The 24,734-nt window shown below is 38.3% G+C and overlaps 2 protein-coding genes across 2 annotated transcripts; one reads left to right on the forward strand and one right to left on the reverse strand.

Moving 5' to 3' along the window:
- Window positions 1-1,327: 1,327 nt before the first annotated feature.
- tnfsf10 (TNF superfamily member 10) lies at window positions 1,328-13,602 on the forward strand. The gene is made up of 6 exons (XM_015013411.2): window positions 1,328-1,542; window positions 2,075-2,200; window positions 5,566-5,611; window positions 6,695-6,811; window positions 7,698-7,933; window positions 10,885-13,602. Exons 1-6 carry the CDS (start codon window positions 1,435-1,437, stop codon window positions 11,092-11,094), a joined length of 843 nt encoding a protein of 280 aa, XP_014868897.1. The 5' UTR covers window positions 1,328-1,434; the 3' UTR covers window positions 11,095-13,602.
- A 1,184-nt stretch (window positions 13,603-14,786) lies between these two features.
- On the reverse strand, window positions 14,787-23,263 carry msl2b (MSL complex subunit 2b). Its single transcript, XM_088001208.1, has 3 exons — window positions 21,745-23,263; window positions 17,389-18,653; window positions 14,787-16,624 (listed from the first exon to the last, which is right to left on the reverse strand). The coding sequence occupies exons 1-3, from the start codon at window positions 21,884-21,886 to the stop codon at window positions 16,325-16,327; spliced, it is 1,707 nt and encodes a 568-aa protein (XP_087857334.1). The 5' UTR covers window positions 21,887-23,263; the 3' UTR covers window positions 14,787-16,324.
- Window positions 23,264-24,734: the final 1,471 nt, after the last annotated feature.

Below are 24,734 nucleotides of genomic sequence, written 5' to 3' on the forward strand. Positions count from 1 at the left end.
ATTTAGGAAACCCAAACTATGAGAAGTTCAAATAAAAATATTTTACAAGCATGGCATACATATTGGATTTTGAAATCAGGGCTTTGAGTGGAACCGATTTTCCAGTTTTAACTCTGAAAACTACTGGGATTTGCTTCTTGTTTTGCTAATTATTATTAGCAACATGCTGAAAACAGTCTTGGCAAGTTGACACGTTCTATTTCAATCAAAAATAATAAATAGTGGAGATACTGGTAGCTTTTTATAGACGCTGCAACCAAATTGGACCATTTTTCAAGCCAGAATTACAGTTTATTCAGAAAACACCTCACACCCACATAAATTTGATAATTATTTTGCTCAGTGACCAGGCTAACTAGCATTAGTAACACCACCAAATAATGTAATTATGTAATATTGTATTCATGAGAGGCTTGTGATCCTTTCTAAAACCATTTACAGTTTCCCATTTTAACAGGTCAAACAGAAGCTAACATCCAGTCTTCCTTATCTCTTCAGGCCACAGCCAATCAGAGCTAAGGAAAAAATAACACCCCAGGATTGGCTGCCAATCAGGTAGCATTGTATCTGTCACATTTTTCTTTTGAGTATTTTAGATATTGTCACCTTCCAAAAATAATGTCCAGTCATTTTTTGCTAATTTTATTATTATTATTTTTTAAGTTTTTATTAGTTTCCTACACTTCATTTGAATCCTGAAGGATAATGTTCATTAACAGAAGTTGTAAAGAACTCAGTAAGTGACCAAAAATTATGAAAAGGTCAACTGAACCGCTTAGTTGCGGCTGCCATATTGGATTTGTGCTGCACAGCTAACACCAACACAGCTAGCTACTAACGCTAGCTGTGCTAATGCTACATAAACGGCAACCGCAAATACACTATGAAAATAATTTGTTGGAACTTTTTTGAACTTTAACCTTTCTAAAAGAAAGTCGACATGTTTTTGTGGGTATTTGTGTAAAGTTACAGTTAAAATTCTTTGTTTTTCGGTCGACATTTCCCGCCTCATGTGGCCAACTGAAACCAGAACGTTCTCCTCTCCTGATTCTGCCCTTTACATGCGATCCGTGGGCTTAAATATGTGGCGTTAAAATAGAAGTCATGCAGGTGCCATTCTTCTGGGTTTTATTGTGTCAGAGTTGTTTTTTTGTAGATGTGTAGATATGAACCTCACAATAAACTATAGAAAGTTATCTGTGTTTTCTCAGAGCAGAAATGAAACAATCTCTCCTTGCAGGAGAAACTCAAACAGGGAGCAGCTTTTTACTCTCCGGACCCGCCTCCTCCTCCTCCTCCTCCTCCTGTGTGCAGGAATGGGGAGGGCAAGAAGTTAAAGAGTCCACCTCTGAGCCATTGTTCTAGTTCTGGAGTTCTGGAGACGGGTCGGGACGCGGCTGCTGCGCTGCTGGTACCGGACGGCGGTCTGTCGTTATGACGGGCTCCGGTCCGAAGCTGGGCGTCCTGCTGCTTGTGGCGGTTCTGCTGCAGACGGTGGTCGTCACCATCACGGTGCTGCACTTCACCTCGGCTCTGAACTCGGTGAGGAAACGGGGGAAAAGATGCGGGCTGATGGTTTTTGTTTGCGCACAGCGCGCGTTGTGCGTCAGACGGATGCTGGTGCAACAGATTCTGCGTTTTCTGCAAACTCTTGCATGATATCTGTTAAAAAAACGTTTCTGTTTTTGGAAAATTGACGTTTGAAACCATGCATGTTCACGTTAAATATGTGCAAACACATGCGCAGAGGTGACAGGAAAGTTTGGAGGTAGACTTCAGCCGTTTTTATGAGTTTCTGCGGAGCATGCGTGCTTCTTCTGCTAAACTGGATTTATTCCAGAGAGACTCCTGGTCTGTGTTTACAACAATTAATCATTAACTCACATAAAATGGAGCAGCAATAAGTGGGAAATGAAACATAAACAGATAAGAAGCAAAGAACGGGACACCTGCCAGGAAACTTTTATGTTGACTCAGCCTTTTAGGAAAACAGAGATTGCCTCCTTTTTAAGCAATGATTGAGGTGGATTTTCAAGAAAATTGCTTTGAAACTGTTTTTATTTTGTCTCCACAGATGAAAGAGACGTTCGCCAGGAGCAGCGTTTCCTGTCTGACAGGCTCCGACCTGCAGAGCATCACGGCTGTACGGGGAGATCCATGCTGGCAGGTGACCCAGCAGCTCCACCTGCTCATCGAAAAGGTATCACACCTGGCTCTTATCTGGCAACCCAGCAACACAGCAGCTTGTTGGTCAGCAGATTACCCACAGATAGTTCTCAAGTAAGAGTAGCATTACATCAACATGTTTTCACTGAAGTAAAAGTGAAAACGTACTCCTTAGAAACGCTTCTCAACTTCTGAGTAACTGATAATAACATTTTACGATGTTAGATAGACAGAAAAATGGACACATTTCAGCACTTTAAAGATGAAAGTGAAATAATAAACCAAAAACATAATAACAGAGCAACAGATCTGAGCAGAAGAAACATTTTTCAAATCAAATTTTCCAGCATAAAACATATTAAACTAATAGATGCATGTTAAAATATGTCATGTATGAATGTTTGTCACCATGAATTTTTCTGGACAATAAATTGTCCCAGAAGTTATTGCGATAAATGATAATATTGTTGTTTTGATAATATTTTCATGTAATTTAATGATAATGGCATAATAATAATGCAAGAACAGGAAGATATTTAAATATCCAAAATAAATAAACAAATCAAATGATAAATTAAGGTGAGCTCAATATTTTCTATTTGCATGATTTATAGTTTTTCTATTTTTTACAAACTCTTCAGTTTGGAGTTTTGGACTCAACTAGTCTTTTTTTGCTGGACAATTTTGTTTACAGAGCTTTTAAAATTCATTTTATTTGCTATTTCTATTGTTTTGTTTCTTTATTTTGGATATTTAAAATACCTTCCAGTTGCAGTGTTTAAAAGTTTATCAGAATTTAAAGTTTATTGAGAATATATTGTTTGAAAATGGTCTCCAATCAACAATATTATCGTTTATCGCCATAGCTTCTGGGACAATTTATTGTTAAACAATTGTGACAGGCCTATAAAATATTCCTCAAGTAAAATTTAGAAAATACAGTGTAGTAAAACTACTCCCTAAACAACTTTTTCCAAAACGTTGTTTGAGTAAATGCAGCTACAACCCCCTCTCTTGATTAGTTTAATATGCTGTCACTTTTTGGCAAGCTGCGGAGGTTCAACAAGTTAATTTTTCCTCCTCTGCTCTGCATCAAAACTTCCCACACACTCAAAACTCAAAACTGCCCTGAAAATTACGATTCCAAGAAGCTACTTTTATCCGCCATTGCTGTTTCTTCTTTCGTGTCAGCCTTTTGATATGAAAAAAAACCTCCAACTGTTGCAATAATTTGGTTCATTCTTTAGGTTTTGGATAAGCTGGGAACAATGAGAGCTCCTTTAACAGAGCGGAGGGCAGGTACTTATCCTTATTAATATGATTATCAGTGGCTTCCTGTGAACAGAGGCGGCAGGAAAAATGCCGAAATGATCCAAATCTCTGTCAGTTACACAATGAGCTCCTTCATAGATGTGATGTGATCCTCTGTGGTCTAATCAGTGCAGGAATGCATTCACCTGCTCTGCTCCGACACACACACACACACACACACACACACACACACACACACACACACACACACACACACACACACCACACACACACTGAGTTTCTTCATTTCACTGTTCATATTTGTACATTTTCCTCCTTCTCAGACTTTGCTGCTTTCTTAAGTTGGTTGTTTTACCAGCTGTAGTTTGACTAAACTACAGTCATCCTACTGAGACACTTTTACCTGCAAGTATGGAGAATCCTTTAAAATTGCAATTCCTCATGAGAAATCATGCAAAAATGCTAAAAACTCACAATTAAAACTCTAAAACAAGGATGGTGTTCCAAGGCAAAACTATCCGTGTTTCCACGTTTTCTTTTCTTTCACATCTTGACGTATTGCATTGAAGCTGCTGTACTTTTATATAAAAAAGTGTTTTTTATGTTTTTGTTAAATAAGAGACGGATAATTTGAAAACAACTAATCAGAGCCAGCAGGAGGGTCTTAATGCTGTCAATCATTCTCATGTATATGATGCTAAATGTGCTAATGGCAGAAAAACAGTTAAATGTTACAGGAAAACTGTTTATCCGCCGTTGTTGGTGGCTATGCTAACTAGCCTAGCATTCATGACAAGAGAAGCTAGCAGTAGCAAAGAGCAAAGAGTGGGGGAAAGAGCAGCGCCACGTGAGATTGTGATTCACAGCGCTAAGACCGATTGGTTGTTTCTAGTCAGCACTGGGAGAAGGCAGAAAGACTTGATTTTTTTCACAGATTATCTGTTTCATACCAAACTGTCACAACATACAGACTGTTTAAACTAATATTTAAACTTTGCAAAATGTTCTCATCCACTGCTGGGTCTGTGCCTTACCAGAGGCAGGAAAGTCCAAAAGAGATGTGTGGTTCATTCTACTTGACAATCTCTACATTTTAACATTGATGTCTGACATAATTAAGCTCTGTGTCGCCGGCTGATTTGCTAAAAACATAAATCATAATTCTCTGTTTTTTCTTTTTTTGCAATATTTTAAAAATTTGCTCAAAATTCAATTGACTGTTGGATGGTACTTAAATTTTGGTTAAATTTTTTGGGTCTTTTTCACATTTTCAAACATGCATTTTGCAAAATGCAGACCAGTTTTTTATGTCACTGTTGGGGTGATGGCTTCTTCCTCTCTGAGCGGCGCTTCAGCCCGTATTTTCACAAGGTTTTTCACTTTTGTTTTGGATTTTATTCACACATTTTGCTCTAAAACGCCTCCATTTCTGGGACAAAGAACCAGTTTCCTTTCTAAATGTTATGATGGATGGATTTTTATTTTTATTTTTCAGACTGTTTCTTTGTAATCTGTCCAGAGGTTTTTCTCAAAATGAGTCAAATGTTATGCTAACAAACATGCCTTCACAGAATTAATTGCTATATTTATTCATATTAAGCCCCAAATTACATTGGCACCTCCAAATAAAGTCATGCATATCAACATTTCAGGAAGTTAAAATGTAATAAAAGACTTTCATTGATTGAAACAGGAATGAAAAAGCTCAAATATTAAATTTAATCCTGCGTTTTTTTCTAAATTCAGTTTCGTTTTTCATCAGTTTGGTTGCAGCTGCTGATAAACTGAGCAAGACGAGGAAGCAGCGAGTGATCGGTTTACAGGAACATGAAAGCTCCTTGTTATTCAGCGAAAGAAACTTCCTGGTCGTGGTGTCAGCACATTTCCAGGGTCAAATAGCTGCATGTTGGGCAGAGCCGACTGCTTCGCTGCAGATAAGGCGTAAAGCTGCAGCTCATGTTGTTGTTCTGTGCTGAGTAACGTGATGTGATGCCTCAGGGCTTGTTAAAGTGAGACGTGTCAGAGAAAAATGCTGTTGAGTTTGTGAAGGTACTGAAGTAACCAGCAAAGCACTGAACACACATCTGTGTGACTCCAAATAATTGTTTTCATCTGTTCTTCCTGCAGTCTCTGTCTCAGCGCTACCAGAGGCGGATTTCATCAGCAGTGAGAGGTGAGGAAAATGAAAAACAACAAAATCAAGAAAAAAACGCTCCTCTGATGTCATGATAGAAACATCATCTGGTCTCTAGGAGGTTTTTAAAAGAGATTAAATAATCCCCAAAGCAAAACACAGATAAAAAACTAAATTACAAAGTGAGTGAAAATAGTGCCAGGTGCTGCAGATGAAATATATAACAGTAGGACTGAAACGATTAGTCATGATTAATCAATTATTTAAATAATCGTCAAGTAATTTAGCAATTAATTAATTGTTAATTAGAGTACAGAGCCAAAAAGCCAAATCTATACAAAAATACATATATTTTGCATTTTGAATCTAGTTTTAGCTTCACCTGGTTCAGATCTACTGAAATAATGATACATTGTTGCATTTCAGGCTATGAAAATTTTACTTTCTTATTAAACTGAATTGAATTATTTGTTTATTTGCATTTTTTATGTGTTTCTAATATTACTTAAGTGGTTAAATGAAAACCTGCAGAATGTGTGATTTTTCAAATATGATTAATCGATTAATCGTCCAAATAATTAATTATTAAAATAATCCTTGCATCGTGTCCTTACTAACATGAAGCCAGGGGTGGACAGATATCAGCAATGAGCTTAGAGAAAATATTGTTTCTGCTAATCATCTATAATCAATAACTGTCAATCATTTCAGGAATAAAAAAACAAGATCATGTTAGACTGTGAAGGCCTGTTTGGAAAGGTTTTTCAGAATAAAGCGTCTTCTCTCTAAGAAAGAGAACAAATAATACCTTAATTAACTGATGATCAGGGACAATCCACAGGAAGTGTGCAGTCTGCTCTGTTTGAAGTATTTCAGAGTAAAATGTAAAAACATTTCAAATGAATATTTGACCAAATTGGATCATCAACAGGACAACCATCCCAAAAACAGCAACCAAACCTCTAGCTAACGTGCTAGCAAAGAAATGAACAAAAACAAAACATTGTTTTATCTACCTTATTTCAAGCCTCAGTGAAGTCCTGAAGATTAACATGTTGGAAATTTAACACTTAAAGAGATTTCTTATCTGTGTTTTGTCCTCATCTTTTCTCTTCATAACAGATGAAGTGTCCCGTGTGTTGCCCTCACTAGTGATGGAGGACAGGGCTTCACCTCGCCCCAAAGTTGCCGCTCATGTCACGGGAAGTTTTGTGCCCAAACTGGAGCGAGACGGAGGAGGTGAGAGAACCTTTACTGACTACATTTGATAGAAAGAATCCTGTTTCAAATGTATTTTTATTGGAGCTGAATCAGTTTTACAAACAAAGCTAAATGCTAAAGATAAAGCGTCCAACATAAACATAGCTTGTAATAATAAATACATCAGTGTAAATGAAGAAATACATGGATTACATCAGGCCTAAATTATGTGATAATAATAACTGCATGAATGATAAGTAACAGTATAAATACAAACAAGTATAGCTTCCAAAAGCAGCTAGCAATGCTTCATCGCTCATGCTAGCTTCTAAATTAACCTGACAAAAAAGTCTCTTGTTTCTTGTTTTTTAAAAATTTTTCCCTCCTTTTGAAATCTGTTCCCTTGGTAAGAATTGAAATTGTTTAAAAAGAACAATAGTTTATGGTAATTTTCAAATTCTACTTTTCTAACTTTTTGTATTGGCTTGCTGTGCTGCAGTGCTAATGCTGGCTTCTATGTAAACAGGAGGAGTATACTTAGATTTGAATTCAGCTCTTGTTTTTATTTTGTCCTCCTCTATGGCACGCTCTTGCTAACAGCTTAAGTAATTACAAATACAGCAAATTGTAAAGTGGTGTAAAGTGGTCCTGTAGAAACTAGCTGTACTGCAATGCTAATGCTAGCTTCTATGTAACAGGAAGCAGAGGTGAGGATTTCATTTTTTAAATATTACATTTGTCATTGTTGCAATGGTTATAAAATGGTTTTTTGCTTTCTCTTAGTAAAATGAATGTTGAGTTGCTAAAAGTTTTAGCCACCATAAATGCTAATGTTTAATTTTACATTTTTGCAGAGACAATGTATTCCAGATTTTTTTTTCTCAACCCCATGTTTCAAATGAAACGTGATTTCTTCTGGTTTCAGCTGCAGTTCCTGCAGGGCGACGCGTTCAGGGCCAGAAGATTTCGTGGTGGGAGGGTCAGAAGGGCCTGGCGTTCCTGCAGGACGTCCAGCTGCTGGATGGGGAGCTGGTGGTGTCGCATCCTGGCCTCTACTACGTCTACGCCCAGACGTACTTCAGGCACACCCACTCCCTGGAGGAGAACAGCGAGGAGGCGGAGGACCGGGGAAAACCCCTGCTGCAGTACGTCTACAAAAAGGTGAACACCTCTTTTTTAATTTGGCAGCAATATCACTGCATTTCACGCATCAGCTGCATCTTAAAGATCCAGTAGCATGCAAAATTCACTTTTTCATGGTCCTCTACTTCCATTTTGGAGCTCCACCCACTTCATTACAAGCTCCTGCTGTACAATGGCTGCTGGAAAAGGAAGATATTTTCTTATCAGCTGCAGTACACAGCTTGTGTTCATGCATTTTCTTCCAGACATGGAGAACAGAGCTAAGTGGCTTCGGTTTATTTCTACTTGCAATGTCCCTGCGATGTTGAGTTTGTAGTTTACGCCGATCAGTTTAGGAAGGATTCCTCTGAAAACTACCAGCAGTACTTGGCAGGATTTACCAAAAAACTTGGACTGAAGGAAGGTTTAGGTCCTAGTGTTTGTGTCTAATCTGCAAATGATGGTGATGTAAGTACATGATGATGTGTTTTCTGTTTTCTGTTGCTGTTTGGCATCAACATGATTTGTCAGCATAAGCTAACGCTGAATGCTAGCCTCTGCTAACCCTGTGTCTGATGGAGGTTTTCTCCCAGGAATATTACTTTAAAAATGCTTAAAGTTGACAGGAAATTACAAAATATCACTGGATTTTTACGTGTTATTGGAAGACATTTTTAACAATTTCTAAACACCAACTATAAATTCTTACATAAAAAAAAAATCTAAATTATATAAACAAATGCAGTCCTCACCAGCGTTTCAGCCTGGTGGGGCTGAAGGAAAGCCTGGTGGCCCGCCAGGCTTATAATACACTGAGGGAAACCCTGTGATGTTACGCTACTCACAATACCTGCGCAAAATGGAAGTTTATTTTTGCGTATTAGGAGAAGTGTTTCTTCTCTAACCTCTCAAACACATATTTTAAGAAAAGAAACTGTCTTTTTGCTGAATTATTGTGTTGATTTCAGCTGCTTTACTGAACTGAAGCAGAATCCTCAGAGTTTAATAAGGATATAAATGTGTGTCAGATCTGTTTCATCCTTCAGAGGTTAAAGGTTTGATGGCTGGTCAGGAGGCTCCACTTCTTCTTTGTTTGTCCCTCTGTATTTCTGTGGAGCCATTTTCATGTATCTAATAATGTAAACACAGAGTTAGGGGGCGTGGCCTGCAGCAGCTCATTTGCATAACCTAATTGCGCAGCTCATTCCTTAATGAGCTCAAAATAAGCAGAACTGAGCTTTAGTCTATCCTAGCATAGTAGTGGACCTGTAATCTGTTTTTGGTGACTCACCACCCCTGCTGGGATGGATCTGCATAAACATTCAAGTCTGAAATTAAACGCTGATGTTGGTGATAATTGGTCCAAACCGCCTGCCTGTGAGATAAAAAGCCGGCTTGTCCTGAACATTTCATGTCTTTAGTTTGTGATGATTCACATCAGAAGGAGCCAAAGCGCTGCGTCCCCTGACGTCGATCAGTCAAAACTGGTGACTAATGTGGAGCCAGACAGTGAGCATGGCTGCTTCGTGACATCCAGAGACCTGCAGCTCATTACAGGCTGGAGAAAAATTACATTAACTCAAAAATGAGCTCAACAGAAACGTTTCTCATTATTTACCGGTAAAACTAAAAGTCAAACCTGGAGAAAGTAATTTTCTAATCAGCTGCTCTGGTGGAAACTGTTTCCTAACACAAATAAAAATAGTCTCAAGACATTCAACGTCATTCCAGAGACTTTCTCTCATCCATCCATGACGGCCCACATGTGTTGGTTCTGGTTTGTGTTGCTTTTTTTCCGGCACCGACACAGATGTTGAGGCCCAAAAGAAATCAATTTTCTGGGCCGCAAGATTCAAGAAGGAGAAAATATTCACAAAGATTGTTCTATGATGATGGCTCACGTCAGCACCCCATCAGATTACAGACATGTTTCTGACAGCTGAGGGATGTCACAGCTTATTAAACAATATGCAATACACAGCTATTTCAATAGTTATTCTATTGATTAATCGATTAAATTGGAACAATCTACACATTTTACATTCACTTTCACTATTAAGCTTTTGTTAAAAATATTAGAAATGTTATTAATTCCTTTTTTAAATAAGAAAATTAACATTTTATTGCGTAAAATGCAGTAACAGCATTCCTTTAGTGAATCTGAATCAGGTGAATTTGAGTAAAACATATTTACAGATTAAGGCATTTTTATCTTAACATTTTTATTTTTACAAGATTAACATATTTGCATGTGCGTGCTTATTTATTTATTTATTTATTTATTTATTTATTTATTTATATTCAGTTATATTGGACTACCTAAATCACTCTTAGGCATACATATTATAAATTGTATCTCTTTTTGTTTTAATTCTACTAGTAATATTTAAGATTTTAGATGGAGTAGCTTGTCAACTAATAAGCAGTTTCCCCAGGGGATCAATAAAGTATATTCTATTCTACATAAAGCATTTATTTATGCATATTAAACAGAATACACATAAATAAATGCAAAGAAAAGGCTTTAAATGTTGCCTGTATCTTACCTGGATCCTTACTTTATACTTTTACACAAAATATTTGTTTTGGTCATAATATCTATGGTACTTAGCATGTTAGCATGCTAGGCTATTTAGCACGGTACTTAGCATGTTAGGGGTATTAGCAAAATGCTTTCTTCAAAGCAAATTTTAATCCCTGATTGATCAAACCAGTTTAGTTCAGTTCGAATATATTTAATGCACGATGATAGAAACAAAGCAGCTGTTGCTTCTTAGCCACATGCTAATCATCTAACTGGGTTTGGGCCGGGTTTGAAACAAAGTCTTGTTTCTGAAAACTTGTTTTTAGTTGGAGTTGCGTTGCTTTATTTTTGTTCACCATAAGCATTTTTTTCATCAGAAGAGCTGATAAAATCTTTGGTCTGCTGTATTTCAGACTTTCATACAAAATAATGTATTTTTGTCTGGTTTTCTGTGGCTCTGCTCCAGGTGAACTCCTACCCGGTTCCCATCCTGCTGATGAAGACCAGCCGGACCTCCTGCTGGTCCCGCGGTTCCGACTTCTCTCTGCACTCCGCCCACCAGGGGGGGCTGTTCCCGCTCACCACCGGCGACCGCCTGTTCGTGACGGTGACCAACGCCTCTGCTGTGGACATGGACGAGAAGAGCAGCTTCTTCGGAGCGTTTCTCATCAGTTAGAGGGCCGATCGGAGCCGATTGATGCCGATCGGAGCCGATTGATGCTGATCGGAGCCGATTGATGCCGATCAGAGCCGATCGATGCCGATTGGAGCCGATCGAGGTTTTCTTAAAATCGATCAAACTGCTGCAAGCATCAGACTCTCCTGAGGAAATTCCTCTTTTGTCTTACGGGATCAAAAACTGAACAAAATTTTGATAACACTGGTTGGCAGAAGAGACTAAAACGGTAGTTTGGAGCGTGGGTAAACTGAGACCGGACTCAGCAGTTTCTGCTCTGCAAAGACAAAATCTGAAGAACTTTTCTGGTCTGATCAGGTCCAGAACCGATTTACACAGAAACTGAATGACTTCTGCTTCAAATACCTTTAAAAAAAACCCTGCTATTTCAGTAAATATTACAGTAAATATTTATATTTTTACCCTGTAAACACTTTAGACATCTGAGCCTGGGTTTATTTTAAATTATATTAAAAAAATGTCTTTGTGCCATCTGGCAGATGAAAAGAATTATGTAAGGATGGTTAATTTGAAAATAGCACTTACAACTGATATAAAATAGAATTTTAAATATGAAAAATAATGTAATTAGTTATAATTGGATATAACTCCAACCACCAGATGGCGGTAAAGTACTTCATTAAAATCGCAAACAAATAAGGAAGCAATTTCACATTTGACCACCAGGTAGTGCTGTTTAGTCCTGATTTCTGGGGACTAGAGGAAATAATGTGCTACTGTCGTTTAAAGATGACTTACAAACATTACACATTACAACAAACAAAAGGAGAAGAATTATATTTAGGATCTTATCACTTATAGAAGTTCATCCTTTACAGAAGGAAGATCTAAATTTAACAGGCAAAATAAAAATCAATTTAAACTGAAACATAAACTACTTAACTTTTATCTGACAATGTTTCCAAAAATATCTACATTACTCTCAATGCTTAGTAACACTTTCACTCAAAAATATGGAAAATAAAAAGCAGGGCACATGTGCACAAAATATAACAGTTTTAAAAAGCTTAGATTGTCTACACCAAAATATCTGTCATTTTATAATGTTTTTACTTCCAGATCTTTTTTGTTTTTTTTTCTCAATTTTGTTTCATTTAAACAAACTTCTTTGTTCCATCTGAGAACAATGGAAATGTGCACTGTAAAAACTCAAAGTTTTACCTGTATTTTTGTTTAGTTTCTAGTGCAAAGAATACACTTAAAATAAAATAAAACAAAACTAACTTACAAGGAACTGTTCAGCAGAATATAGGAACTTCTTTTAAGTCAATAATTCCTTAGTATTTGTATAAAATTCACTAGTTCCACTGGCAGATTATTTCGCTTGTAACATGGGAAAAATGTTTTGTTATAAGTTAAATAATCTGCCAATGGAAATATAATTTTTTAATCAATATCAATAAATTATTGACTTAAAACCAGCTGCTACATCTTGCTGAAAAGTCACTTGTAAGTTAGTTTTGTTTTATTTTAAGTGTATTATTTGCACTAGAAGGTGGACTAAGAACAGTGGGTCAGATTCTGTGTCTTTGCGGGGTGTTGACTTAAAATCTGTCCATTTAAGTTGACGGGGCCTTCTTCATTTTTCACTGCTGCTATCTCATTTTCTGCCCTCTAGTGGACAACAAGAGCAACAACAGTCTACGCTACAGATTGATGCTTTGCAAAAACTTGTGAATTTTGAAGTCCACCCCAAAACGTGTGCTGATTTCCTGGATTTGTTTTTCTTAAAGGATGTACATACTGATCTATTCTTAGTGCATTTTATTTTTATAAACCTTTTTCCATTTTTTCCAACATGAAGGCGGAAGGATGACCCTAAAGGGAAAATTAAAAGCCACTGAAACAAAAAGACTTTCTACTGCCTCCATTTCTGATTGCTACATCACGATGCTGTCGCTTTAAAAGCGGTTGGTATTTGTGTTATGCTGCACGACCTGCAGGGATGGAATAACGATCATGGCGTCATGAACTGCTGCAGTGAGCAACACCAGATGCTCCCTGGAGGAAACAAACATGATTATCAGATGTTTTACCTCTTTTTTCTGTGTTTACATTTGAGGAAAACAAACTGCAGGAAGCTGCAATCAACTCTAATAAACTAAACATGACAGAGATATAAAGAAACACTTTTTTTTCCAACGTTACGTGAACGCGTCAGTTATTAAAGAGCGTAAACTTTCACTTTCCCGTTTAATTACAGCCTGATGCGTTTTGTTGATTTAGAAAAGGGAGCAGGCCTGCTGGTTATTATTTGATGTGAATATTAAAACCAGCTAAACACACCGAGGTTGTCAGGGTCGCACAAAAATATAGTTTTAATTAGTCCGGAGCTGGAACAAGCAGCTGAACGCTAATGAAGCTCCTCAAGTATTTGTGAAACATGCAACTGTGTGCCTGATAGAAAACACATGAATGTGAATGTAAATAAATGTGTTTTTCAGAGTGTAAATATTTGAAATAAATACACATTTTTAAAAGGAAGAAGCTGCGTTTTTGTTTTACGTTTTTCCAAAATAATGTTTAATCGTCTGGAAGGCAGAAACATGTCAGATTTCTAATAAACAGTCATAATGTAATGTTTTTAATATAAAAACAAACCGTGTGATGAATGGATGATGCTGTTTGAGAACCAACAGATTTCTGCTAAATGGTTCCGATCTGGGTGGGATTTCCGGTCCAACATTTTATCGTTTTGATCGCCGATTTATCTCTAAAATCACTTCCATGATGGTCAAACAACCACATATTGTCACCAGATTGTTAGAAAAATCTGCTTTATGGTTTTGATCCCTCTCTTTATTTGTTGCTTTGCCTTGGGGCAAAACTGGGAGGAAACCTGGAGGAGAAACAATCTGCAGTCGGATGAAAACAGGATGGAGATTTTTCCTTCTAAATGTCCCAGACATTTTTTTTGGCAGAAATTCAGTCTGTAATTGATGGTTATAGTGGATAAAGGTGCCAATGTTGGATCAAGCTCTTTACTGGTGGCTCACTGGACTTGAATCTCTCAGCATGAAGTTCTGGATGATCCAGAAACATTTTCTTTAAACATCACTACTCACAGATAAAAATCAAAGTGTTTCATATGTAAAAGCAGAAAAAGAGGAACACACTTAAATGAGACTAGAATAAAAAGGTTTTGTTTTTTAAATGCGTACCTGATTTTCAATTGTTAACTGGAGCATGAAGACTCAAAAATGCCATTTGTTGACAAAACAACACATTCAGAGCAGCAATAAAGCAAAACCTGTACAAAGTATATTTACTTTTTGCATTTAAACAACTATTTATTTAGGCATTTTAGACAATAAAATAATTTTCTTACTTTAAAAAAGAGATGTTAATTTGCATCTTTTGGTGTATTTTTCTAAAAAAAGAAAAAAAAGAAAAAAAGAAAAAGTGAAATGAAAAATTTGCCAATTTATTATTTATCTGATTACTAAAATAATCTTTCGTTGCAACCAGAAATTAATATAAATTCTTTTGTAAACTGTAAGAATTATTTCACATGTCCAGTCATGTAATTCAATAAAAGCTGCGTGATCTTTTTAGTCTAAAAAGTAGCATAACTGTCTTGTAACTAAGGACCTTCCAGCCCTCTGCTGCCCCCTAGTGTTTATATTCTGCGCTACAAATCAGCTGATTAATGTGTAAAAAAAACAAAACACTTTTTCTGATTTTCCTTTCTTTTTTATGGAAATATGTTACAGTTATATTACAGTTATTTAAATGCCCAGAGGGAGAAAACAAACAAAAACAGTTCGGAGACACAAAAGAAGGCGACTGCAACTGAACCGAGACAGAAAGGGCAAAGGTCGTGGGGCAGAACGGGCGATGGAGGGAGAATAAATACTGCGATGCAACAGAAGAAGAGTCCTCTCTCCGTCCTGTTGGGTTTTTAGCAGCAGCGACCAGAAGCTCGTGGGGAAACGGCGCACAGCGTCGTCTGCAATCAACCAGAGGTTTTAAACACATCAGAGCAGATACACGCTGTGTGTGTGTGTGTGTGTGTTTTTAAGCTGTGTGTGACCAGTGTGAGAAAGTGCTTCATGTTCACAAACACACAAAATGACGACATTTAAAAAACAGCAAAACCAGGGATTTTTTTTTTCTTTCCGTTTTTCCTCCAGACTTAAAATTCACAATTTTACTACTTAAATACATGTTTGTGTAAGTTTACAACATCTCAGAGTAATATTTAGTAGCTTAAGTGGCTCACAGAGTATAAACATTCAACAGGCATATTAAACCTTGGCTGGTGGTTAAAGTCACATCCTGGCTCTACAGCTAAGCGGGTCAGAAAGTTTTGGCTCCTCCGTCTGCCTGCAGGGTGTGAAAACTTTCTGGTTGAATGCAGATCTGCTCCTGATTGGTTAGAAAACGTTGATGTAGAAAAAAAGTCTTTATATAAATTACACCAGTCTCTGATGATGATGAAGTTTCTGTCTCCAAACCAGGGCCCTCACACACACACACACACACACACACGCATCCTGACGTCATGCTCAACACGATACACTGCAAAAACACTAAATCCTATTTTTGGTTATTTTCTACTACAAATATTACACTTAAAATAAAACAAAACTAACTCATTATTCCTTAATATTGATAAAAAAGTTGAATTATTTCAGCTGTAGGAATTTTTTCTTGATTCTACATCTTGCTGAAAAGCTCCTTTAAAGTTAGCTTTGTTTATTTTAGTGTATTAAGACATTTGCACTAGAAAAAAAACAAAAATCCTGGGTAAGATTTAGTTTTTGCAGTGCAGACGAAGTAAAGAAAAGTGAAATGAAACCTGCCATACAGTAACGCTACATCTCTGCAAAAACACAAAGTTTACCAAGTATGTTTGTCTAGTTTCAAGTGCAAATAAATAAAGCTAAACCAACTTCTAAGTAATTTTTCTGCATTTTACGTAAAATAATTTAGTACTTCTTAAAAAGTACAAGTTTTAAACTAATGAATTATTTTAAGTTTATCTCCTACATGTTGCAGAAAAGTTACCTAAAGTTGTGTTTTATTATTTTAAGTGCGCCAACATATTTGCAGTAGAACGAGACCAGAAATACATGGTAAAATTTTATTTTTTTGCAGTGTTCCTCCACATGCACTGCCTGCCCTGTAGCTGCCTGGTTCTGGTTCTGGTTCTGGTTCCGGCTCCGCTGCAGGTTGACCCGGGAATGTAGGAAGAAATGTCGCGCCCTCAACAGTCAAACCGCATCTCTAGCGACTCCTCGAAGGCCCGGTTGTCGTGGCCGGCGCCCGACAGGAAGGCGGCGGAGACGGGCGCGCCGGTCGCCGTGGTGACATTGAGGAGGGCGCCGCCAGGGGAGCCAGTGGTGGGGCTCCGCAGGGCGGCCGCCGTGATGCTGGTGAGGTTGATGCCCAGCGTGAGGCGGGTCTGCTCCAGAGCCTTCTCCGGCACGGCGAAGGCCTCCAGCTTCTTCTCGCCGTTGGCCATGTAGGAGTTCTGGCAGCCGCGGCAGATGCAGTCCAGACACGCCTGGGGGGGGGGGGGGGGAGACGGGGGGACAGAGAGAGAGAGAGAGAGAGAGAGAGAGAGAGAGAGAGAGAGAGAGAGAGAAACTCAGTTATAAATCAATTCAACCAAAAATCAATTCAGTTCAATAACAATTTAAAAACTACTAATGCCAAAGAGACACTGATTATAATTACTATATTAATATTTTTTAATTTATTAAAATAAAATTATAATTAATTTTAATGATTAAATTAATGCCTCTAATAAAATTACTAATAATTCATTAGTGACAAATTTATTATTTTTAATTTGAATTGTCACATTTTCATTATGATTAATAAAATAGATTACAAATAAATTCATTTAAATAATATTAATGATGATTATTAATAAAAGTGATGGCAATAAATAAAAGTATAAATAATAAAATTATATAATAAATAATATAAATATTAATTATCAGTCTTCTTTGACACAAGTAAATAATTTAAATAACTATAAATGTAATTATTAACAGATTTATTAATATTGTTTAATTAAAAATACATAATTACATACATTTTATATTATTAATATATTATTATAAAACATTTAAATACTGAGTAATTATTAATCATTAATTATAATATTAATTTAAGAACATTTGTCAGACAAAAACAAAAGTAAAGAGTAATTCTGAGAATAATAAGAAAACCAATATAATATAATATAATATAATATAATATAATATAATATAATATAATATAATAAGATATATGATATTAAGAGCTCAGTTTGTGTCTCACCTTGCGGTTGGAGTAGCAGGGACAACGCTGCCCCCTGCAGGTCAACACTGATGGATTCTGCGTTGCTCTGCCGCACTTGCAGCCTTTCTTCTCCACAGGTTTCTTGTAGAGCGGCTTGGAGGGGCTCGGTGGGTGAGAGAGGGGGTGTGGGTGTGGTGGCGCCCTGTCGCGGGGCTGGGTGCGCGGTTTGGGGGCCCCCTGCCGGCCCTTGGCGTACGGCTTCTTGTTGGGCCCGTGGTGCTCCATGGTCTTCTTCAGGGCCTTGTTGGGGACCAGAACCGTCTTGCCGACCTTTGGGGGGCCACCGTTGGGGACCGGCGCCAGGTGGGGGTGGGGTGCGGCCGTGGGGAACCTGGGCTCGTGTTTGGCGGCTGCGGCGTGGTGCTGCGGGGCGGGGAGTGCGGGCCCCCGCAGGAGGCTGGTGATGTTGAGGGGCTGCACCTTCTCGCTGTCGCTTTCCGAGCGGGAGCGCTTGCGGTGGCAGCGCGGCGGGACGTGGGGGGCGACGGCGGAAGGCTGGGGCAACAGGTGGGGATGGGGCAGGCGGGGGCCGCTGTCCAGGACGAGGCAGGCGGGGTCGAGGCGGTGCGGCCCGTTCAGGGTGGGGTAGTCGGGCTCGGCGGGGTCCGTCTCCAGAGTCCTGAGCACTTCCTCCACGCTGAGCAGCAGAGCCCCCCCGCCGTGCTTCAGCTCCTCCCCAAAATGGCCGATGTCGCAGAGCCCCGCCCCACCACTGGCCGCCACGCTCACACACACCGGCAGCTCCTCCGAGAAGCCCTCCTGCTTGGCCACACCTCCGCCCGTTTCCACGGCGACGGGCTGCAGCGAGTCCGAGCCCACCAGGCCGTTGCAGTCGTGGAGCCCGTTCACCGTGGCGCCCCGCTCCTCGTCTTTCACCTCCGTCGGGGGCGAAGCCTCGTCTGGCGCAGTCCTAGGCAGCGGTGACGACGTCGACCCAGAGATGACCTCTGACTCCGGCTCGCTCTCGGCCAGCGCCAGCCCCTCCTCCAGAATGGCCTGCAGGTCCGGCGAGTCGCTGGCGGCGCTGGCGAGGTGCGGCGCCAGCGGTGACTGCGTGATGTAGAGGCAGAGCTTCCTGTAGCAGCGGACGAGCAGCGAGAGCTGGCGGTTCTCCTCAAAGCGGGCGTAGTCCTTGCACCAGCTGCAGGACGGCTTCAGCTGCATCCTCTGACCTTTGCAGCCGCGGCAGACGTAGTGCTGGCAGGACGAGTTGGTGGGAGCGATGGGGTCCTGCAGCAGGTTACCTGGGAACGACGACAGGAAAGACCTGTTACAGCAGATAGCTGCTAACCGGCGTTAGCTTTACCACCAATGCCGGCTGATGCATATTCTACACATTCCAGTCCCACCTAAATATCATTTATTTTTATTTTCATAAACGACTCATTTTTGCATTTATAATAATCTTAAATGTTCAACAAACAAATAATTCAGATTTTTGAGACAATCAACACATTATTGTATAACTGCGAAGTGGGAGGAAAACTATAGTTTTTAAAATAATTTTTTACCTAATAAGAATCTAAAAATTGTACAGCTGAATTGATCAATCACATTAATTGTAACTAATCTATTATTGAAATAATCGTCAATAATCGTCAACTGATTAAGTATTCGATTAATCGTTAATACAAACTGAAAAATTAACAACATACTCGAAAAAGTAATTAAAGGTGAACTATTATGCTTCCTTGAACAGGTTAGTATCGGTCTATGGTCTATACAAAAAACATTAAATTTTTTGCACAAAATTACTCTTAGATAATGAGATTCAAGTCTCATCACTTCTGCCCATTTTGAGCTGCTTTCGGAATTACACAACAGTAAATTTTTGACAAGCAAAATTGGAACCTCCTGCACAATCAACAAGAATCCAGCTAGTGGTTTCTGGATGGTGAGTCAACAACTAAACTCTTGTCTTTTCCAGCAGCCATTGTACAGCGCATATAGTGGAGAAACCAGCTTACAAACCATGCTGGAACTCAGTTTGAGTTGCTAGGCAACAGATGGAATGCCACTGTGGTTGCTAGGTAACGGGTGGAATTCCACTGGGGTTGCTATGTAACAGCACAGTTACCATTGAATGAGACTCTACTATCAGGAAGATTTTGAAACGGCACCAAAAAACAGTAACTTATTGCCAAAAACCACCTGGATGGTTTTAGTCAAGTGCTTTAGTTTTTTTCTATCAGTATAAAAACATGCAACAAGTGAATTGTGCATACTAGCTCCCTTTAAGGTAATTTTTAGACCTCATCTGGATCCACAGATGAGGTCAGAGAATCTGTATTTATTTGTTCAAATGGCCTCGTCATAATTCCCATACAGAATCTATTACAAGAATAAAAAAATTAATGTTTTTCACATTGACTGAATTCTTGTTGCATAAAATCCCAATAAACTCCATTCAAACTTGAGTCAACAACTGGATCAAAAACGTAAACGTGTGTGAATATTTTGTGTAAGTCAGGAGGGCAGCTCATCCTGAGGAGAGTCACACTTTCACAGGCTGAAGAAACAGCAGTAGGAGAATCTAAATCCTTATTTAACCTCCTGAGCGTTGCTTAGCGCGCTGCCGGACGGAGCGACAGCTGCTCTCTGAGAGGAGCTTCCTTAGCAACGCCGGCTTTTAAAGCACGCAGCTGCAGACGGGAGAAAGGAAGAAGGTCCATTCATAAGAAACAAGTGAGCACACACTCCGCCGACGCCGCCTCCCGACGACAACGTCTATATTTAACACACAGCTCAGTCGGCTTTCACACTGATGCATTATTTACAGACGCAGGTTATCTGTAAGCACTGAACGGTCAACATGGTGGAAATATTTCAGTTCTGTTATTTAGATTCTCCTCCAGTTTATTTTAATGGCTGGAAGAGGTTTGATGATTGATCAGGTTCTGTCTGGGTTTTCAAAAGATACAGAAGTAAAGGACAGATAAAGAAACGTTCAACTGAAACAAGATCTCCAGCAGATTAAGGTGATTTACAAGTTATGAAAAAAACTGCTTTAAAAAGAATAAAGTTGTAATAAACACTACAAAGATCAGCAGAAGTTTTACAGATCTTTGAAAATCAGCTGAACAAAAACAAATCAACCAGTTTTCTCTGATTTGTAACAAAAACATTTTATTTTTACTAAAAATTTATCCAAATCACAAAAATGCATTTTAAAACTGTAAGTCTTAATATCGATAATAATTATAACTATTTATTAATATTCCATAATAATCATAATAGTATACATTACTATTACAATTACTACTCTCAGATATAGTAATAATAAGACTATAATATTATATACTAAATTATTATATTACAGTATGCTACATATTATTATATACTATAAAATATACATTATTATTCAATAATAATATTAGCTATTATTATTATTATGGTAGTATTATGATTATTTTTAGTAGCATAATAATTATGACAATAGTAATATAATAAGATTTTATTATTAGTGTAATAACTATGAAATTTAAAATAATTAGCATTATTTTATTATTCTAATAATATTTTTTAAGTATTTGGTTGGTTTTTACATAGAACATTTATAAATAAACACAAATTCTGTTTAATATCAATTAGACACATCAAAAACAAAATTTATTTACACAGAAAACATATCTGTATTAAAAAAAAATCATATTTTTTAATAATTTAGGCAATAATTGTCTTTATTTGTTCATCTATTTGTAATAATTATGTGGACGAAACAGTGTTCTGTTAACTAATGTAAACAAATGTTTAGTTTTATTATTTGATATGACTTGAGAAGCGGTGAACAGCAGACGTGCTGGTCTATTGAATGTAAACATCCGCAGCAGCTGCCAAAACGCCACACAGACGGGGGTGTGTCATGGTGCATTCACTGCACCTAGGAATTCAGAGCTTCGCAACTTGGACAATAGATTATTTGTGTTTCTCGTTCATTTTTTTAAAACTACAACTTCAGTGAAAGACATGGAATAACAATTCCTAGAAAACATTCAGTCTGAGGATAAATTTTTAACCAAACTATGTAAATAAGCACAAATGATTAGCTACATTAAAAAAAGAACAATTCTACATATGACGGAATGCTATTTTATCCAACTGCTTAACGTGTTAGATCTGTTAAATTTATCAAAAAATATATTTCTGGCTGGAACAAATAGCAAAGCTCCAACCAATATGACACGCTCTCATATTTCCGACAGTACCTGAATGCAGCATAAATTTAAAAGCTCGCCCCCACTGTCACATTAGCTGAAGAGAGGAGGGGGGTAAAAAACCTATTTTATTCCAAAAAATAAGACATTAAAGCTGTTGAAAACGAGGCAGGGGACTCACCACAGACCAGGCAGGACAGGGACTGGCGGAAAAACGGCAAAACCTTGCAGAGCTCCGCCAGCTCCCGGGGATCTCCGGGGTCGCACTGCAGCACTGAGCGGCTCGCCGACACGTAGAGAGCGGTCGCATTCACCGGGTTCATCTCAGCTGGCTGGCTCGGTCCGTTTAAGTGGATCAGTACGTTAAAAACACATGAAAAAGAAAGGGAAAAAAGAAAGAGAGGAAGGAAGCCACACAGAGATAAATTAACCCCCGATCAACTCCCGCTTTCTGTGAGGTAAAAATATTTGTCGAGGGAGTCCGGCGGCTTTGGAGAGAGCATAGATGGAGGCAGGAACCTCGGTCAGTTCTCCGTCGGTAAATCCCACATATATAACAGTCTGAGCGCAGAGAAATCCCGGTTACACATTCCCAGTCACATCCTTGGCGTGATGTCCCGGTCCGGGGGAGAAGGAGCAGCTCCTAAAAGGGCCTACCATGCACATAATGTCGGTTTATCCTCATCAGCTCCGGTTGCTTCCAAACGACATGAAAAATAAGACAGCTAAATCAGGACTGGAGCCTGTTTCCTCCACCTTTTGACGCTGCTTTCGCCCGGTTAACTCGCAGCAGCTCCGAAATTCACATGATAAAGTGCTCCGGTTTGTGATGTGCTCCGACATATGAATCCATTATCCACATGCATTTTCCTCCCGTGTTGTCCACAGCTTGTAGCGCATGATGCATTAATTAAACCCTCCAGTTGCGGTGCAGCCCCGGCGGCAGCAGGCTAGTTATTTATGGTTGTGTTATTGTTCGCAGAGATTCATGGCGGCTCGAAAACAAAACAGGCCGCTCCGGGGTTTAAATGGTCCTTTTTAGGTGAGAAGTACCGGCACCCACGGCTCAGCGAGAGGGGGCGGTGAATTGATAGATTCCTGGTATAAAAACAACAGCAGTAAAAATAATTAAAAAGCTTCGCCGGTTCTGTCGCGGCAGAGAAAAACAAGCGAGCGGAAGCACCGGGCTTTCCTGACAGCGCAAGCCGCCTGAGCTGCACCGGGAAGCCGGCTACATAAGCAGGCCGCGTCCCCGTTCACGGGATTAAAAAGATTCCTCCAGTCTCAGTGAAAATGTAACAAAGAACAGAAAAAAATTAACTCCTCTCCTAACTTTTACTGGACCGTAAGAGTGTCAGAGAACACAATATTAAATTATTTTCCCCGTTGGTGTTCGTTGCTATCATTAGCCGCTGTGCTGCTTCTCCACACACAAACAAGGGGGCGCTATTGACCACATCTCGCGAGAATACACGTGAAGTGGTACATTTTACTAATATAATAATAAACGGTTAAGTTTTTTAAATATTTCTGTAGATCAAGTTGATGGGAGGGAAAATATGTTTCTTTTTTAAAATACGGAACATAGGGAAAATAAAAAAATGAATAAATAAACGTATAAAAATATTTTTTCCTTCATTTTCTTCTACATTTCTGATGTAGAGGAAAAAGTATTTGGTTTTCAGCTTTTAAACAAGATATTTTATTTGGAATAACTCATTTAAGCTCCAGAATTGAAAAGAGAGGAATAGAAATACATTTATAAATGAAAATGAACTGTCTTATAAGTTTGTGTAGGGTGCAAAAACAAGAAATAACATAGATATGAATATAAAATATGGCAAAGATTAGATTAATAGCATAATTAAGGTAGAGTTAAAACAAAAATGGCAAACACAATGTGACATACAAGAAAAAGATTAATATTCTTGTATGAAATGTAGAGAAATGCAATATTACCTGCTTGTGTTGCTAACAGTAGTTAGCACAACAGCTAGCATTTCCCACTGTTTTAACACGCAGTGAGTTTAGAGTTAACGTAACACCATTAAGTTGTGTTTCGTATCACTCCCTGATATTAAATCAAGTTTATGAGGAATACCCCATTAGGTCTAACTGCATTACCAGTTGATTTTATTAAATGTGGTTACTGACTGAGCTGATGACAATGCTTTTAAGGGAGCACATATGATGTCATGAAGTCTCTATGAACTGAAAATAAACAACGTTTGTGTTTTTTATCCATTTGGCAGCCATACTGAATTCTTAAGCTGCGATTGGTAAAAAATATTTGGCTTCCCATGTTAAAATTCCAGCTAATTGTTTGAACTTATTGTCTATTTCTAAACTTCCTGAAGAGTATCTTACACATCTGCCTAGTCATTAGAAATTTGCTAACACCAACTGAAACTGTTTCTCTTCACATAGTGTACATTGCTTTAGTGGAATACTTTAGGTCACAGTCCCACGTAGATTTTCTCAAGCTCTTTAGCAATAGACAAAGGTTGTGAAACATTCAGTGACTCCCTGGTGCTCTTGATCTAATGAACTTTTATTTCCTAATTTGGCGTTAAAGGTCATTGAATACTCACAGTTAAATATTTCATAAGTAAAAGGACTCTTCCTCTTTTGTCTTTAATATTTCCTAACTAGTGAAAGCTTTCAAGGATATTAAATTAGGCTAATATTCAGATGTAATTTTGTATTTTTTAACATTTGGTATCAAAGTCTGGCAGCTAGTAAACTTTGCAGTTGATCACTGATTAAATGTTGATCTGAATGGTGGAAAGTTTGAGAGTATTGACTCATCTCAAAGAAACAGTGACACACGTTCCATAAATTTACCGTATTCATGATGCAAACATGCTGATAAGATCTACTGTATGTGTGAATGTTTCTCTTTCACATCATCTTCTAATTAAACACATAAATGCCCACTCTTGTTTCCAAACAGAGAGAAATTCGGGCAGATATAATGCATTAATTAATTGTTTTGGGGATATAATTTGCATCAAAACTTTCTATTATCTGCAATGTTTCTCGCTAATGTTGAGTTTTATCAGGATAAAATGAATTACCATGTCATTCAATCAATCAATCAAACATCAAGAGAAATAAAATACAAATTGAAGTCAGTTAAAATATTACAACATGAAGCATCCACCTTTAATT

The sequence above is a fragment of the Poecilia mexicana genome, unplaced genomic scaffold (assembly GCF_051168715.1).
Source record: "Poecilia mexicana isolate PSO_F unplaced genomic scaffold, ASM5116871v1 scaffold_20, whole genome shotgun sequence".
Classification (NCBI taxonomy): domain Eukaryota; kingdom Metazoa; phylum Chordata; class Actinopteri; order Cyprinodontiformes; family Poeciliidae; genus Poecilia; species Poecilia mexicana.

Excerpts from the sequence above, each read along its gene's own strand:
- tnfsf10 (XM_015013411.2), top strand. The coding sequence starts at position 1,435 with ATGACGGGCTCCGGTCCGAAGCTGGGCGTCCTGCTGCTTGTGGCGGTT. Across the intron at positions 2,201-5,565 it reads TCCACCTGCTCATCGAAAAG|TCTCTGTCTCAGCGCTACCA; the intron begins GTATCACACCTG and ends TTCTTCCTGCAG. Across the intron at positions 7,934-10,884 it reads TGCAGTACGTCTACAAAAAG|GTGAACTCCTACCCGGTTCC; the intron begins GTGAACACCTCT and ends GCTCTGCTCCAG.
- msl2b (XM_088001208.1), bottom strand. The coding sequence starts at position 21,886 with ATGAACCCGGTGAATGCGACCGCTCTCTACGTGTCGGCGAGCCGCTCA. Across the intron at positions 18,654-21,744 it reads CCTGTCCTGCCTGGTCTGTG|GTAACCTGCTGCAGGACCCC; the intron begins GTGAGTCCCCTG and ends CGTCGTTCCCAG. Across the intron at positions 16,625-17,388 it reads CCTGCTACTCCAACCGCAAG|GCGTGTCTGGACTGCATCTG; the intron begins GTGAGACACAAA and ends CCCCCCCCCCAG.